This window comes from Rhinolophus sinicus, chromosome 13 (assembly GCF_057876585.1).
Source record: "Rhinolophus sinicus isolate RSI-liver-muscle chromosome 13, RSI-T2T, whole genome shotgun sequence".
Lineage (NCBI taxonomy): Eukaryota > Metazoa > Chordata > Mammalia > Chiroptera > Rhinolophidae > Rhinolophus > Rhinolophus sinicus.
Window position 1 is genome coordinate 6145900 of NC_142513.1, and position 18165 is coordinate 6164064.

Below are 18165 nucleotides of genomic sequence, written 5' to 3' on the forward strand. Positions count from 1 at the left end.
GGACTACCATATGATCCAGCAATCCTACTTCTGCGTTAATATCCAAAGGAAATAAAATCACTATCTCAAAGAGATATCGGAACCCCATGGTCATTGCAGCATTATTCACAATAGCCAAGACATGGAAACAACCTAAGTGTCTAGTAATGGATGAATGCCTAAAGAAAATGTGATATATATACATATATGCAATGGAATATTATTCAGCCATAAAAAGAATGAAGGAAATTCTACCACTTGTCAAACATGGGTGGAACTTACGGGCATTATGGTAAGTGAAATAAGGCAGACAGAGAAAGACAAATACTGTATGATCTCATTGACATGTGGGATGTGAAAAAGCGAAACTCAGAGAAACAGAGAGTAGATTGGTGGCTGCCAGAGGCTGGGGAGGTGGGAGACATGGAGACATGTTGGTCAAAGAGTACAAACTTTCAGTTAGAAGCGGAGTAAGTTCTGGGCATCAATGTAAAGCATGGTGACCATAGTTAAAAATACTGTATTATACACTTGAAAGTTGCTCAGAGAGGAAATCTTAAATGTTCTCACCACACAATAAAAATGGTAATTACATGAGGTAATGAAGGTGTTAACTAACCTTTTTGTAGTAACCATTTCACAATATTACACATGTATCAAATCATCACATTGTACACCTTAAACTTAAACGACGTTATATATCAATTATATCTCAATGAAGCTAGAAAAATAAATAAAGTAAAAAGGAACACATTAAAATAAAAAAAGAAGACCACAAGACAGGATGCGTGGATGAGCATCTAATTTTTTTCCCAAAGGTCAGAAGAAAGTCATCCTTTCCTGTAGGGATTTCTCGTGCTATAATCACAGAAGCTCAGAGACGGAGGGGACCTAGCTGAGCTTCTTACAATGGTGGCTTGTCTTACCTGTCGTCACACCCCCATACTTAGCACATTGTCTGACAAAGAATAGGCACACTGCAATGAAAGAGCTGTTAAGGATGATTATCAAAGAGTTTATTCTGGAGTAGAAGGGGGATTCTTCCTTCTGAGCTCACGAATGCCTCCACTAATGGCATATTTATAATAAATGTGTGCTACCTTTATAATTAAAATTATTTTTTGGATAAATGCCAACCGTGAACAAATGGCCATCTAAATGGCACAACGATAGTTACTGCTAAAAGAAAAGGTTTACTTCTCCTGAGCAAGCCTGTGTAAGAGATCCAGTGCATTTTCATTCAATTATCTACTCAACACATGTAGTAGGTTGGTGCAAAAGTAATTGCGGTTTTGCAATTATTTTTAACCTTTTAAACCGCAGTAACTTTTGCACCAATCTAACAGTAGGGAGAACTGAGTACATTTCCTTTGTTAATTTGTTTTCAGTTCTTTAACGAGAATGAGTATATGCTCTACAAAATATTCAGAAATAAGGGATTATTAAGTACCTTAGAATCAAGAAGACAAATGGAGAAAATTCAAAGACTTGTATCAGAATAATTGTCCTTTTACCTATAAATTCACCATTTAGAGGGAGAAACAACTTTCTTTTCCAATGAGAAGGTAGTTCACCAATGAGACTTGTTTTTAGAGTGATATACACAGGAACCAAATGATTTCTTTCCCAAGGCTGTTCACATGTCTTTACATCCAAGAAAAGCTTTTTCACAAATTTGTGCACTCCCTTTAAGGAACAGAATTTATATATATATGCAACGTCAACTTTCACATATTCTTGGCATACCTACAGGTTTCTCTTAAAACAATGTCAAAAGCAAGAAAGAGACGCTCTCCAGCTGGTAAAGAGAGCCACTCGTGTGTGGTAATTATTCAGTACGTTCTGCCAAATGTCACCTGAGCCCCTCCTATCCTGCAGGTGCGAAACCCAGAGTATTAATTTAAATCAGTCAGAGGGGAAGGTGAAACCTGACACCGAAGCATGCTAACTCAGCAGCCAGCTGTAAAATTAACAGAAACCTACCGGACACCTGCCACCTTTCTTCAAACAATAAACATTTCAAGAACGGTTCCATGGGGGATGTTGCCACAGTCAGCGCTTCCTGTCAACTGGGTGCTCCCCTAAAAATCAGAGCCCCTGCCAGTCCGATGTGCTTCACTGAAGTTTCAGAGTTTCAAAGAGGAATGAAACAAACAAAAGACTAGAAAAACCTCAAAAGAAATAAGCTCGGTCTCCCAAATAAACGAATTGTTATCTCCAGGGGCACCGAATGGCAATTAATTGTGCCATCGCACCTGATGGAAAGTTTATGTTTCAACTCTGAATATCTTGAAGGAAAAGACAAAGATAGGGTCAGACTAGGAACGGCATCTAGAAGACCCTACTGACCTCTGGTCATGATACTGCCACCCAGCAGAGATAAACAGTCCTAGCTGTAGCTGTGTGTGCTAGGGCTACACACTGAAATAACAAATGAAAGGTTCCAGAATTAAAGTAAACTTTAAAATGTTATACATTAGAGCATATCTCAGGAGGCACATGCAAATTACCAATAGCTTGGTAAGTCTGTCGCTCATTGATGGATACCCTACCTCCTGGCGAGCAGCTTAAATAACAAAGGTAATATTCTGATAATATCATCTCAAATGGTTTTAGGGAGCTCTGCTTACGTAAGTATGCCTTCTCCTTTGTAGCTCAGTAGAAGTTTATTAAAAACTAGGCTAACTGCCCGTGGAATGGTAATTACCCTTTTTAGAAATCTATACGGTTTGGAAGGAAGACCCAAGTGTGATTCCTGAATCCCCTATTTACTAGCCCTGTGCCTTTGGATGTGTCACACAGATGCCCGAGTTTCTTTCTAAGGTGGGGATAGTAACATCCCCTAGTTTATGTGATCACTGAGTGGCTTTACTTAGACAGTGCATGGAAAATGCTTAGTATAATGACTTCTATATGGTAAGGGGTCAAGAACTAGCAGCGATTATTTTCCATAGTGCATACGTCTGCTAGAGCGTAGTTTCTCAGCCGAATAACTGGACCTGGTAGTTCACTGCTGTGGAGGACTGCTCTGTGAGTGTACGTTTAGAGGTGTCTGTGGCCCTTGTGCTCAGTAGACGCCAGGAGGTCCCCTGCCTGCTGTGACAAGCAAAAATGTCTCCAGGAATTGCAAATGTCCCTGGGAGCAAAACCTCCCGGAGCTGAGACCCACTGTTCTGAACGTGAGCACCATTATGAGTGACGTTGCTGATTACAGCCCAATAACTGCCCACCCCCATTTGCTTTGAGCAATTATTAAATTGCTCGATTGGACACATTTTGTTAGTTTTGTTTTTCAAACTTCACATCCATTCCCCTTTTGAGGACATCAGTACTCCTTCCTGCTTGGGGAGAACCATCCCTATTCTAGTCGTTCCCTGTGTGCCTTGTGCAAAGTGCTCTGTACAGCACCTGACACATTATAAATGTAACGGTCCACATATGGCCTGAAGTCACCTCTCTTCTCTTCTATTGGCTGATGTGTGAGAAGGTCCCAGAGCTCCTGGAAGCCATCATGCGGAGCCAGAGGGAAGCCATGCTAGAAGAAACAGGACGACGTAAGAGATGACACCTAGGGTCATCACTGACTCTGAATAAAGCCATGCCTGAAGCCACCCCTACTCCCTGGACCTTGGGTTATGTGAGCCAATGAATTTCTTTCCTGCTTGTGTCAGTTTGGGTTGATAACGACTGCCTACTATGTGCCCGGCATTACGACGGGTGTTGGTATGTGTACCTTTACTAACGTGATCTTGTAAGATGAGTAATGTATTACAGCCATGCTACAGGTGTCCAATGGAAGCTCAGGGCGTTAGATGCCACATTCAAGTTCCCATGGCCAGCGTGCGGTAGAACTGTAATTTAACTTAGTTTTGTCCAACTCCCCATCCAGTTTATTACACATAAGCCACTGTCGGCCTTGGTGGGTGAAATGGAGCCACTGAGAGGGAACAGCATTCGAGCCCGTCTCTGAGAGAGGCTAATGATGAGCAGAATTGTGCCCGAGGTCTTGTTAGATGCCCTGTGTCCTGGAGGGGGGATACTGTCAGATCTTGGCAGATGCATGTTGGGTATGTGAAAACCATTCGCCCAGAGAGACTTAACTCTTATTCATTTATCGATGTGAGACAGGGAGAAAATTCTATTAGTTAAAATGAAACTGCCTTGTTTTGGACACAGCCAAGGAAAAAATTATCTTCACTAATAAAGCAAGGCAGATATGAAATCTTCACGCTTGAGGGAACAAGAATGATCTTATTATCCTGAACATCTTGATGGTAACTACAAAAATTCATCTTTATTTCCGTTTCGGGCAAAGTATAAAATAGTAATATTGCCTTGTGTTTAACACTGCCTGTATCCCACAAACTCCAGTCCCGCTCCAAAAGGAATCATAGTAAGATATCAAAGACACTATTTAGTTGAACCCTGGCATCCTTCTTCATGCCCTGCTGTTTTTACCTACAACAACCCTGCAAGGAAGTTATTACTTGGATAAACTTACATGGGAGCGTAAAGACTTTGTCCAAGTCAGCAGCGAACAAAGAACCAACATTAGAACCCAGGGTCTCTTTGACTCTCGAAGCAGTGCTCCTTACACTATACCATGTTATTTGAGAAAGGAGTAAAATCCTAAGAACACCACCCAATACTCTACGTTCTGATCATTCAATCTCCAGTTTGCAGCAGCCCCACAAAGCATGACACTGAATAAGACTGCTATTCAGAATCAATTAATATTGATAAGTCCTGACAATATTTGAGGCACAAGACTGTCTAGCATAGGTTGTAAGTATTATAATCATCTAACTGCTGGAGTTCTCAAATGAAATACCCAAAAGGTCAGACTATAAGGAAACCAAAGTCCTGGGATAAAACTCATTTTCCAAGTCAGCACTTCATGGCTTTTGGTCAAAGACCATTTCTGAAATTTATGTCTTCAGCACATCCACACTTTTGATCCACCATTCCTTTTACCTGAGCTACTTCAGCATCTCTCCACACCCCCGTCTGCCCCTCTGTCCTGTTGTTTACAAATCAGGAACATTATTACATTACATTACACACACACGCACACACACCCCAAAATACACATGCTTAAAAATCTCTATGGTTTCCTACATGACGTGGGAGAAATATCAAACTCTTTAAACTAATCTTACATCCTTAGCAATTCTACTCGATTTCAATATGAATAAATTAAACTTGTGCAAGATGTGAGTCGTAGTAAAACCTGGAAGATTAAGATCATTTCAGAAAAATGTTTCAAGTAGTCATGAGACACTACAAAAGTTTACTAAGGTTTTCGCCTTCAGAAATTACGATACAAAGCCATACTCTTTTCCCATTACTAGTTCCTATAAATAGTGAATCAAAGAACAATTGAAAAATATTCATGCTTGAATGAGTGCTGCCCGAAATGGGCCCAAAATGTCCTGATCGATGCAGAATTCTCCTGGGCATCAGTATGAAATACAAGCGGGGAATGATACGGGTTTATGGTCAATAGAAAAATCTTTCTATCATAAAACATTTTTAATACCTTGATTTCACTGGTTACAATTAATCCATAAATAATTCCCGAGACCTAAACAGGGAAATATATTCACCTTTCCAAACACATTCTTAATTTTCTATATAGAGATTTTCCCATAAGGATAATAAATAAGTCTGATGAAAGAAACACATTGCTCTGAAGATTAAGAATGTATTTTCTAACGTGACGACTTCTGCACTTTCTGGGAGATAAATTGACCTGTTTGCAGCACTTCAATGCCACACTTGAAATTATGCTACGTTTGAACTTACATTTTCAGTGCCTGAAAATAGATAGACCAGTCCTAGGACACTTGTATGGGAAAAAAAGAATTTTAAAACTTTCTAGGATGGTTGTAAGAACATAAAAATCATCACATTTCTGAAAAGCAAATTTTCAATAACTGGGCTTTGTTTAAAATGGAATTAACAGATTAATTTGAGTGAAGCATGACTGTCATGTCTTCAGGTGAATTAGGGTCCTAGGTGTGTAGAGCTTCTGTTTTTACTCTCTTCATAACAAATATCCTATTTCTGTCCCCTTTTACAAAAACAAAAATATTTAAGTCACAAGTTGAATATTTTCAATTTTAATATAATGTCAGGCCATATACAGAAGGACTTGTATTTCTTAAAATTTAGTCAGTTAAATTTCTAAAATACAGAATTTATCCACAGTGTTTCCCAAAAGAGAGCCTAAATCCAAGGGAGGAAGGGTAGGGGAGATCTGTTAGACTTCTCTCTTTGTAGGTAATGATCGACCCAAATATTACTGGTGCCATCTTCTCTCTCCCAGATTACCTTCCAAAAGGAGACAAGGAAACCCTAACAGTGCTCACTGGGTATTGCAATGAGCATGTTTTAGAATTACCTTCTCCCAGGATTTAGTGCCTTTCATTACACTCTGAGAAAAGTAGGTGGACCTCATCCAGCTGCAACTTCAAAACATGTCAGTGCCCCTCATACTGATGACCCACCACCATCAGCTCCGATGAGGAAACAGAAGCAGAATAACGGTGTGGACGTTGTCCCAGAACCAAGAAGCTAGTCTCCGTGTTCAGTGCGATCCTGTAAATGGTTAAGTTTTACCTCATTTCGCTTCAGGTAGTGGTATGAAATCAAATCATGTAATGAGAATTCGTATCGTATTCATGAAACATTCGAATTGTCCATGGGAAAGAAAACCATGTCTAATGTTTGAGCATTTTTACAATGCGCCTCACATTGTACAGTCACAAGGCTATACATTTCCTGAAGTGTGCCGCGAGGTGGATCTCATATGCAAGCCCAGACCTCAAAACGATGAGCACCTGAGGAAAACAAACAAACAAAAAAAACACAACAAAAAACGTGCAAAAACAGTCATGGAACTCACCTCCCTGCCTCAAAAGTGAACCAAGCGGCATCTCGTCCGTATCGCCGCAGGGCGCTTAGCGGCCAAGAGATGAGTTTGACTCTGGGATTCTGGACGTCCCAAAGACAGATGTGCTCATATGTAATCTGCAAGGCACATTCGCCATGTACATCTAAGTTAGGAGATGGCATCAAATACACATTGAATCTCTCTGGGAGAAAAACAAAAGGTTAGTCTACAATCCCCAGGAATAGAACAGCAAAGACATCGTAGGAACAAAGAGGCATTTCAAAATAATTCAAGCTCATATTCTAGCTTTTGGTTGAGTATTCAAGAAGATAAAACTTTCTCATCAATTAATAGTTCCAGAAAATGATTTTGCAAATGAAGACCACATTAAATCACAGCATAGTGATACAATCTGGCTGTCAACATACACTACACACTCTTTACATGAGCAAAGACCATTTTCAGAATTTTAAAATTTGCATAATAAAAAAATCTGTATGGTAATAAAGAACTAAAGCAATGAAACCGTTAAAAACAATTTTATTTCCTGCCATGTACAAATTAATTACACCCACACTTTTGTGTTCACACAAAATTCAGGTGCAAAATAATGGTCACATGGTTTAATGATATTAAACGATGTATTAATCACCTTATAATGTTCATAACTAGATGAATAAAACTATGTCCCAAATTATTTAAATAAAACTCAACATTAATACCATGCATTTAACAGACCAACAGTTTGGGAAAATGCCAACGGATATATTTGAACTAGTTTTAAGAATGAGCTGTCTTCAGCCAAATACCAGAAAAAAATATTAATTTGCTTGTTTGGATGATGATTAAAATTTGACTAAGTACTCTAAACAAAGCTCTTGGCTTATTACTGCAATCAAATTTTCATCCTCACAGAGACAATCATGGTATTTCGATTATATTTTTAGAAAATTCATTACTTTAAGAAGTCACAGAGTCAAAAATCTTTAAGTGAAATATGAACAAAAATATTATTACTATGGCAAACACATTTTAGTCTATCTGTCATTATGGGGGATTGCCTACATCTGACAAGAGTGTGGCACTAATAATACTGTCATTCTAACTTAATTGTTTTATAGTAAAGAAGTCATTAGAATTTTCATAGACTTTCTTTTTTAGTTGAATTTAGTAAATAGGAGTGTCTAGACTGTGTTTATGAAATGTATTCATGGCGTTCTATGATTCAAGTTTTCTAAGTTATTTCCAACTCCTTTTAATCAAATATTTGCTGCTAGAAAGTCACTATTATTTTGAAAGTGTATTCTAATGGAGCAAATTTCCCCCTGGAGAGTTCTGGAACAACTACGAAAGTCTGTGATCTTTAAGTGAAAAGTAAGAGAGACCGTTAGCAGTTTATATGCTTAAAAGTTCTCTTACCCTCACCGAGCTCAAGAATGACAACTGCAGTAGTGGTGAGAGTGACCACTTTCATTACAATTACTTGAAGTCAGACAAAGGAATATTGTAAAGTGCCTTAAAAAAAAAAGTGCCCCTAGTACTTATATACCAGAGGTATTCTTGGTCCTATTTGACAGGAGAGGAAACTGAGGCATAGGAAAGGTAAGTCCTCGCCATAGCCAATTCTTGAATTCCGTTTGTAGCCCTGCCGGGATGCAGCTTCACAAATATTAACTGGTGAAAAATAAGGGCTGACCTTGAGTACTTTAGATTTAAAAAAAAAAAAAAAAAAAAAAAAATCAAGCCCTGTCATGACTTCCTCTTCTATGTGGCTTCACGTGCATCGGACCATGAGTTAGCACAATGGCTGTGTCCTTCAGCCCGGGCACAGCCTGACTTCGTGAATCACAGAAGGAGCCTGGCATCTCGTTGTGTGACCCTGTTCCATGGCTTGACCTCTCTGTACCTGAATTTCCCAGTCTACAAAGAGGCTCCTTCAAATTAGCCAGCACTTCTAGGTGTCTGTCAGTCACACTGCCACGAAGACAGAGTCGGGCTCACCAGTGTATCCAAAAGAGATTCAAACTGTAAATGTGTCATGAAGGCAGAGCTCCATGGGGAGCGAGGGACTTTTTAACCAACAGAGTCTGTGTCCATGGAAAGGATCAGTCCAGTTCCGCCTCTGCCACGTTTGTAGACAAGCCAATCACGACCTCTCGGTTATAATCTATACTCATTTGTCAAATCCATAGGCTACAGCAGAACTCTGGCATCCAACCTGCCCTGTGACAAGGCTCAGTTATTTGGAGACAAAGAAATGATTCCTCACGTCCAGATTCGTGCCGTAAACCAACATTGATTCTTGCTGCAGTGTTCATGAATATTTTGGTCATTATTACTTGAAATTATGTATTATTCCCAGGTTGAGTGTTGAGCTCAAAAAGAGTTGGCTCAAGTGTTTCAGTGGAAAGAAAAAAAGCAATCACAGATTTAGGTGGGTTTTGACTTGAAACATTCATGAAGTTCGGATTCTATTAAAAACATTGGAAAGCTTTCAATAAAATGTTTAAGTGAAAAACGTGAGACAAAAACCCATTACGCTGTAAAATCTGCACATTCTAAACACAGGCCCAAGAGGACACTTAGGAATCAAATAGTAGTTATTGGAATGGGAGGAAGATCTTTACTCTTCTAAGCTTCAGTTTCCTCATCTGTAAAATGGGAACGTTAACAGTTCTGCGCCATAGCACTGCTGGGGAAATTAAATAATCTAATGCATCTTCCACAGAAACTGGCACAAAGCAAGTTCCCCAAAGTTTCTAGCTGATGTTATTAATGTAAGTATATTCATGTTATGCATTGAAAACATCTTAAACAAAGAAATACACTGAAATAGTAACACATGGTTTTAGGTGAAATAAAAGGTTACTTTTACTTCTCTATACATTTTTTATAATTTCGAAAATTTGACACAAGGACGATATCTTATGTTTTATGACACGCGACAGCACAACTCTGTGGAAGAACAAAGGAGAGAATTTTCTTTACATACCACTCTGTTCTCTCTCAACCCCAGTAGCCAGTAAGTCGGGCTCTCCGAGGCTGATGTCATTGACCCGTGTCCCCACACACTCCATCTGGAGTACTTTGCACCATTCATCAGCCTCAAGATCTGTGGGAATGTCCAAAAGATTCACCTGTAAGCCCGGCATCCACTTAAAAGCTGAAAGCAAAAGCCCTCCCTGCCTCACACCAACCTGATTCACAAGCAAAGGTCTTGGAGGTGTCATCGCTAAAATAAATCCCTACAGCGTGTTTCTTGGTGCTCCTTGGCAATCGAACGACATTCTTCACACTGTTGAGTTCCGTGACCTGAAACATGGACAATTAGAAGTTTGCTCACACTCCGCGAATGAATGCTTCCACTGAGCAACACCAAACCAAGGGCAGGAATGGAAAGTAGGAGGCACATCGCAGATGAACACAGCTTGACAGAAAAGTGTGTATGCAACAGCTATGAATTACTTCAGTGTTATCCTTACTACATAGCAAGGAAGGTTAACAAATTACCTTTCCTTTTGCAACTTCCTGAAGCATATGAAGCACAGGCTCTACTTCATAGAGGTAAAAAGCGTGTTTTAGAGTTTTTTTTACCCACCAAAGACTCTAGATTCTCAGTAGGTCTCCTGTGTGTCTCCATCACTGTGGCCAGCCTTTCAAATGCTCCATCTCTTCGGGATGCAACTAGTGTATCTTACACACCCTGACCCCAAGGAAGGGAAGGGAAAGGTGGTCCAGTTCAAAACTAAATTATCCCACCCTCTGCCAGCCAGGGATGGAGTGTCAGGACTCTCAAAAATGCCCTCTATTCAGCGTTCAAGTCCTATATTCCAACACAGAGAGATGGTTTGGGAGACACTGCCCCACTCTCTCTGACTTCCGAGCTTCTCAGTGGTTATGGAGCCTCTGTTTTAAAGCCTGAGAACATTGCACGGTGTCCCCTGGTTCCTATGCTCAGTATGACAAGATTTCCCCATCAGGCATTCTGTCTCTCCTTCCCCTCTCCCACAATTTCTTGGTCCCTTTAACATTTTTATAAACCCCTCCCCTCCCACACAGGATATTGGCTTGTTCTGTTTCCATAATGGCTGTCTCTTTCAGTTATGTCCAGATCCACTGCTGCATTTGAGGGGTGTGATAATTGGGTCCTCTGTGAGAAAAGGCCAAGGTGGCTTCAGCGTAGAATATTTACAAGATAAATAACTCTCTCCCCTGACAAGTTGACCCTCCCCTTCCTGTATCTCCTTTATGTTAGACAAACGCATGTGCCTCCCACTGATCTGGGCCTTCAGTAATGTCCTGCCATTCCTCCCATCTATTCTCTGAATTCAATAAAAGCCCGGCACAAGGAGTAGGTGAGGAGAGACATATACTCCACGAGCACCCTCACCTAGTTATTTCATTTCCCTACTTCTTAACCTCCGTCAGCTATAAATACAAATTTCTTAGCATGAAATATCATAAAAATTGCTATAGACCAAATGTTGGTACCCCCGCCCCTCACCCCCATGATTCATATGAGGTCGGGCAATTAAGTTCTCGAAATCATCCTAAAAAAAGTTCTACATACCTCATTGCTGAATATCACTACGGTCACCTTTGAAGTACACCCCTTGGGAAAGCTATACACTGACGCCAGTGCCTAGTCCACCCTTAAAAACAATTTTGGAAGTCTTTTTCTGGAATGGCCATCAGAGCTGTCGTCGTATTACCCTTGATGTCCTGAATGTCATCAAAATGTCTTCCTTTCAATATTTCCTTTACCTTCGGGTAAAGAAAGAAGTCATTGGGGGCCAGATCAGGTGAGTAGGGAGGGTGTCCCAATACAGTTATTTGTTTACTGGCTAAAAACTCCCTCACAGACAGTGCCGTGTGAGCTGGTGCATTGTCGTGATGCAAGAGCCATGAATTGTTGGCGAAAAGTTCAGGTCATCTAAAGTTTTCACGCAGTCTTTTCAGCACCTAAATAGTAAACTTGATTAACTGTTTGTCTAGTTGGTACAAATTCATAATGAATAAGTCCTCTGATATCAAAAAAAAGTTAGCAACCTTGCTGCAACAAGTTCACAAACTTAATTGTCCATCCTCGTATGTCAAAATCCTCTCCCCCGCAAGGTGACTGTATTAAGAGGCAGGGCCTTTGGGAGGTGCTCAGGTCTTTGCGAGGGAGGCTCCACCCTCATGAATGGGATTAGTGCCCTTATAAAAGAGACCCCAGGGAGCTCCCATATCCCTTCTGTCTTGTGAGGACACAGCAAGAAGATGCTTTCTATGAACCAGAAAGCAAGTTCTCACCAGACACTGAATCTGTTGGTGTTATGACCTCGGACTTTCCAGCCTCCAGAACAGTGAGACATACATTTCTGCTGTTTATGAACTACCCAGTTTACGGTATTTTTGTATTAACAGCCCAAATGGACTAAAACACCAGTATTTCCCATTGGCCAACCAAACCAATCTCTTTAGTGGTTTCACACTATCTTATACTCCAATTACACCAAGTCCATTAGGGTTTACCAGATGGAGCTGTTTACATTTTATATATTTTTGTGCCACTACCCAATAGAAGCCACTATAATCTTGCCGTAACTACTCATTGGTCGTTCCACTTCCATCTTAACTCCATTAATTCACGATAAACACAATATCCAGACCATCTTTTCAAATCACATGTCTGATTTCAGCATTTCTGTGCATAAAACACAACACTTCAATGACGTCCCATTGGACTTGGGACAAAAGCCCAAATCCTTGGAATGACCATCAAGGCCTCCTGTGGCCTTCCCCATAGCTATCTCACCAGCCTCCGCTCTGATACCTTTACCACGTGTCCTATGTCCCAGACACACTGGCCTTTATTCAGTTCCCAGAGGCCATAATTCTCCTGGCACAGAGCTTTCCCCACTCTCTCCTTACTTCAGTCCCATCCCCCAATCTAATCAGTCTCAAGGCTCTACCACCGGAGGACATCCTTGCCCTCACAGCCCTCTGATGGCTGTATGAGTTATGCTTTGTGTCTGTCTTGCCTCTAGGGTGAAAGTTCCATAAGGTGGTACAGCTTATTTTTTACTCACCACTGTATGCCCTGAACCTAACACTGAGCCTGCCACAAAATGGGCACTCAATAAATATATGCAGACTGGACGAACAAAAGAACAAACTCACCCACGAATTTACCAGCATGGTGCTTCTCCAAGCTGAATGCCTTTCTCTCCTGCCTCTTTTCTCCAGGAAAATGCCCCTTTTCATTTAAGGTCCACTTTCTACGGGAAACTTGCCCTGACATTAGTGTAAATTGATTTTTCCCTTCTTTGTGCTCCTGTATATGCTGCATGAAGCTTTATTCTATCATTTGTTGTTATAATTAATCCATTTATCTCTCCAGCTCCCTCCCAGCTAGACATGAGTCACCTATTAATGACTTACTTATAGACTGAATCAATGAACAACAATCATTTGAGAGTCAACCTTTAGCGAACCTGCACCACACCTCACACTGTGCTTAGACTATTCTTATACCTTGTGTCTCATTTGATCTTCATAAAAACCAAATGCGACAGGTATTATTATCAATATTTTCCAGATGAAGAAACTGAGGCTAAGAAAGGTCAAAGTCATGGGCCCAAGCTCACAGCTCAAATCGGGCAGAACCAAGTTTTGAAAGAGGCAAACAATGAATCCTGCGATCTTCCCCCCCTCCCGAATGAAATGCTAATGTGGGGTGGGGGGAGTGGGGTGGGGTACAAGTAGGGCCTGAGTGCCCCAGGCTTTATTCTGACCCTTTACTGAGACATTATATAAGAGTAGTCTACCCCAGTCTGAAACACAGCAATGACTCTGAAATATGTCATTTCATTACACATCCATTAAGGGCAAAGGGGAAGGAATAAGTCACCTGAAAAGTCAGGAAATGTAGGGAGAATTGCATGAGTCAGAACACAATTACCCATTTTGGAAATTAGTTTAGGGAATAACAATCTGACACCCCCGTTCAGGGGAGGTGACCGAGCATTCACAGAAAAGCAAGGTTAGGTTTTAGATGTCCAAGGATGGTCATCAGTGTCTAAAGCAACAGTTTCTGCCCCCAACTCAGACCTGTACCTCAGTGAGCACCTGTGTGCACATACCTACGAACCCCCACCCCCACACACACTCCTTACTTTCAGAACTGCAATCCATGCTAATCCATGCGTGTTCCTCAAAATACATGCTGCGGTAATAACTACAGAACTAACAGTTGCAGATATATGTACAAGTCACATGAAACGTTTACAAGATATATTTATTTCCACCATCACTCCATGTTGTAAATGGCAAAACAAGACATATTTTTAAATATTCCTTTTGCAAAGAAATAATTTGCCCCGAAAGAATCACTTTTGACGCAAACACAAATTTTGAGACGGTCTCAGATTCTCATTTAACAAGAGTGTTGTTTGAAGTGGGGGCTACGTAAGTGTATGGGACCATCAAAAGTGACTGTTTGGGGTCCTACCTCAAAAGGATGAGCATTCAGGACCATACGCATGCAATGACTCTTTCAGTTCACCTCCTGTTGTAATTTCTTGTCTTTTCCTTATGTCCAGATCAGCTAGAAGTTATTTTTTGCCAAGCTCAGAACTCTTTAGGAAAGCTCCCTCCTGAGCCTCTATATTTATAGACTGTGTTTTTCTCACAGTGCAAGAGAATGGACACACCATAACCTACATGTATTATGATGTTTTTGTATATATAATGGATTCAGAAATGAAACATAAAAATGTCTTCAAGGTGAAACAGCCTCAAGGAAAGAACTACTTAAACACAACTATAGTAGAACCATATTCCCTCTCCAAGAATCTCCCTTGCATGCATTCCTTCGTTCATCAAAATTTTCAATTAAATGTGCAAGAAAACCAATCCAGCTGACAACCAATGGCTGTGAAGGTCATACAGTCATCCAGAACCTCTCTCATTTGGTTGGCCGAAGCATGACCGTAGATTTCCATAGAAACTTAGTCAAGATTTGGTTCCCACTTGACACCCCAAAGCTCACCCATCTGCATAGGACCACTGGTTTTCCTTTCGCCTTTCTTGCCCATTTCACAAATGCATTTCCTAAGAAAGACAGTAAAGCATTTCAAACCAAAATCTAAAATATGTGTGAGAATTATGACGTAAGAGATAAAGGAACAGTTGCAAGAGAGGTCTTAAGTGAGATCCAGTTACAAACTTTAAGTACTAACAGAACAGTTCTGGTAGTTAGCAGAAGAGAAACAGTTCTTTTGTGATTAAAAATGGTATATAAAGCATTTCAATATTTTTACCTACCCTTGTATATAATCTCCATGCTAAAACAATAGCAGACCAGGTTAGATAAGCAAAATAACTTCTGTTTATTTTCTAGGCGGCTGGTTACTCTTTCAAATTAATCTGTGATCCCTCAGTTTCTTACCTTCCTTTTGCTTTTTTGAGATATATTTACGCCTACTGAATCCAGCTACACTATCAAAGGCCAGAAATGTGTGTGGCTTTCTGAAAATGTCAATATGAGGACCTTTGAAATGCTTCATTTTCTCTAGAAATTGGGTGTTTACTTTCCAAAGGCCAGGTTAGCGTCAGGTTTAATCTGACTTCGTACATCCTGGGGCCAATTCAATCTTTGGATTCATTCAAAACTCCTGGAAGATAGTGGCTCCTTGAAAATTCCACTGGTAAATGATAATGACCATTAAATAAGAGATTCTGTGATGCATAACGTATGTTTTTGAGCATGGAGGTTGGAAAAGATTAGGGAAAGATCAGGTGTGGCAAAAATGATTCTCCTGCTAGGATTCGGCGTTATTTGAAATCAAACCAAAGGCAAATTCCGCACCTCATAGCAAACTACCTTTCCTATTCTAGATTGAATTATTTGTTCAGCATCATCCATTGCCTCCCAGCCCCGTGACTCTTTCCTGATGAGTTTGAACTTGGTCATGCAACTTGCTTTAGCCAGTGGAATGGGAGCTGATCTGCTGTGCCCACAAAGATGACTTCAGTGCATGGATAAGTAGGGCAGTTACTCTCTCCTTCAGCTTTGTATCTAGAACAACAGTCCCCTCTTTCTTCTTAGATCTCTGAATGCACAGACAGATGGATCTCATCTGAGTCAAACTAATCCAGCTGTGCTCAATACACTCACGTCCAACCCAGGTCCCTCATGTAACAAAGGCAGGAGATCAATGTGTTGCTATAAGCTCCTGAGATTGTGGAATTGCTGCTACAGCAGAAGCTGGTTAATACACCCACTGTTTGATTTCCTTTTGGCCAAGAATTTTCATAGAGTTTTTCTCCCAAATCCTGCTGTATAACAAGTGTGGGGACAGAGCCATAAGCACAGTTTCCAGACTCTCGGCTTCACATGGAAAGGTGCTCACTGAGGTAGGAAATGGCCATCAGCTGTGATTGGATGTCCATCAGCTGTGGCTAGTTGGCCGTCAGCTGTGGCTAGTTGGCCGTCAGCTGTGGCTAGTTGGCCGTCAGCTGTGGCTAGTTGACCGTCAGCTGTAACCAGTGAGCCACTGGCCACTAATATAACTGCTGTGGCTACACTAGCAGAAAGTGGGGGCTAGCAAGAAGATGGTGGCTGAGCTAACAAGAGCGAATTGCAGTTAGCACGGCGGATTGCAGCTAGCAAGTGGGGTTGGTTAGTTGGCAGAGAGAAGTGGACGGCAGGTTGCAGATAGTGTGGCTCCTGCTTCCTGTGTCTCTAACCCAGCCGCCAGCGAGACTATTGTTGTATGACTTCCCTACCTATGGCTCCGTGGGTGTTCCTTTTTGGCCTCACCGTGTCCTGCGTTCTTATGTGGGGAGCGGGAGCTGAGACCCTGCATAACACCCTGCATGACAATATTGCTTCTAGTACAAAAGAGACCAGATTTCCTAGTCAAATACATAACACACTGGGATATTGGTCGTCAGTTTTATTGTAGTAGTTGAATCGTTTGTTTTTGTTTTTTAATTTTTTTCAAAGGAAGTCTCACACAGTGTTTCATTATATTGAAGTAAAGCTAGACCAGGGGTGTCCAAACTTTTTTCAACATTTTTCACCAAGGGCCATATGCAGTAAAATATACAAACAGCCGGGCCACTCACTTGAGGTGAAGTACGTATTGCCTCACCTGGTTTATTTAAGTAAATTAAATATATTTTTGGAATTTGCTGCGGGCCAATTAAAAATGGATTGCGGGCCGCAGTTGGTACACCCCTGAGCTAGACTAATTACAGGAGGAAATGAATCCCACCCCACTTGTCTTAATGGTAACAGGTATAAATCCACTTCTCCAGAAGGAAGCCCACCCACTTCAGTGAACCACAGAATGCTGAATAGTTACAATGTGATACTAAATTCTCAGGTACCAAGCATCCTTGGTATATTATTAAACCCATTACAAGAATGAATAGTGAGAAGCAGAGAAGAAACTTAATTTTGATTTCACAGATGGAATGGAGGGTGGGGCCACACTCAGCACAAGAACTTCTGGCTTTTATATATGTATGTTTGCCCTAATACTACTCTCCATCACATGTCCTCCTTAAAAAATATCAAAAATAAATCAATGAATACATGACTGGCTGAACAGATGAACAGACAAGTAAAACTAAAGATGACAAGAGTTTTGGAGACAAACACATAAAAAACTATATCTGGGAGACGGGAAAAATAAGGAATGCCAATCTTAATGCCTAAATAAAAATAAAGTATCTGTCAAATCAAAAGAAGGCAATCTGAACTAAAATCATCATTTCTACTTGGACCTTAAAATGCTGAAGAGGGCCGACCCCGTGGCTCAGGCGGTTGGAGCTCCATGCTCCTAACTCCGAAGGCTGCCGGTTCGATTCCCACATGGGCCAGTGGGCTCTCAACCACAAGGTTGCCGGTTTGTCCCCCGCAAGGGATAGTGGGCTGTGCCCCCTGCAACTAGCAACGGCAACTGGACCTGGAGCTGAGCTGCGCCCTCCACAACTAAGACTGAAAGGACAACAACTTGACTTGGGAAAAAGTCCTGGAAGTACACACTGTTCCCCAATAAAGTCCTGTTCCCCTTCCCCAATAAAATCTTAAAAAAAAAAAAAAAACTTTAAAAATATTTGTATCCTTAAAAAAAAATGCTGAAGAAAAACTCATCTTTTCAAAAACCATTTGCTGAGGTGGGTACATACTACGGCACCTGGTTTCCATCCCAGGCTGCTGCTGTAGTGAAATTCTTGGGACACCGAGCACAGGAACCTAAATATCAGGTACTCAGGATCAAGAACATACAGGAAAG

The 18165-nt window shown here is 40.9% G+C and overlaps 1 protein-coding gene across 2 annotated transcripts in view; it reads right to left on the reverse strand.

Annotated features, from left to right (window-relative positions):
- Positions 1 to 18165, reverse strand: part of DOK5 (docking protein 5) — a 126521-nt gene that overhangs the window by 33984 nt on the left and 74372 nt on the right. For both annotated transcript variants that reach the window (XM_019726052.3, XM_019726053.3), the window contains exons 3-5: positions 10072 to 10186; positions 9867 to 9986; positions 6887 to 7076 (exon numbers count right to left, since the gene is read on the reverse strand). In XM_019726052.3, the coding sequence (XP_019581611.1) occupies positions 6887 to 7076; positions 9867 to 9986; positions 10072 to 10186 (425 nt within the window). The remainder of the gene's footprint in view (positions 1 to 6886; positions 7077 to 9866; positions 9987 to 10071; positions 10187 to 18165) is intronic.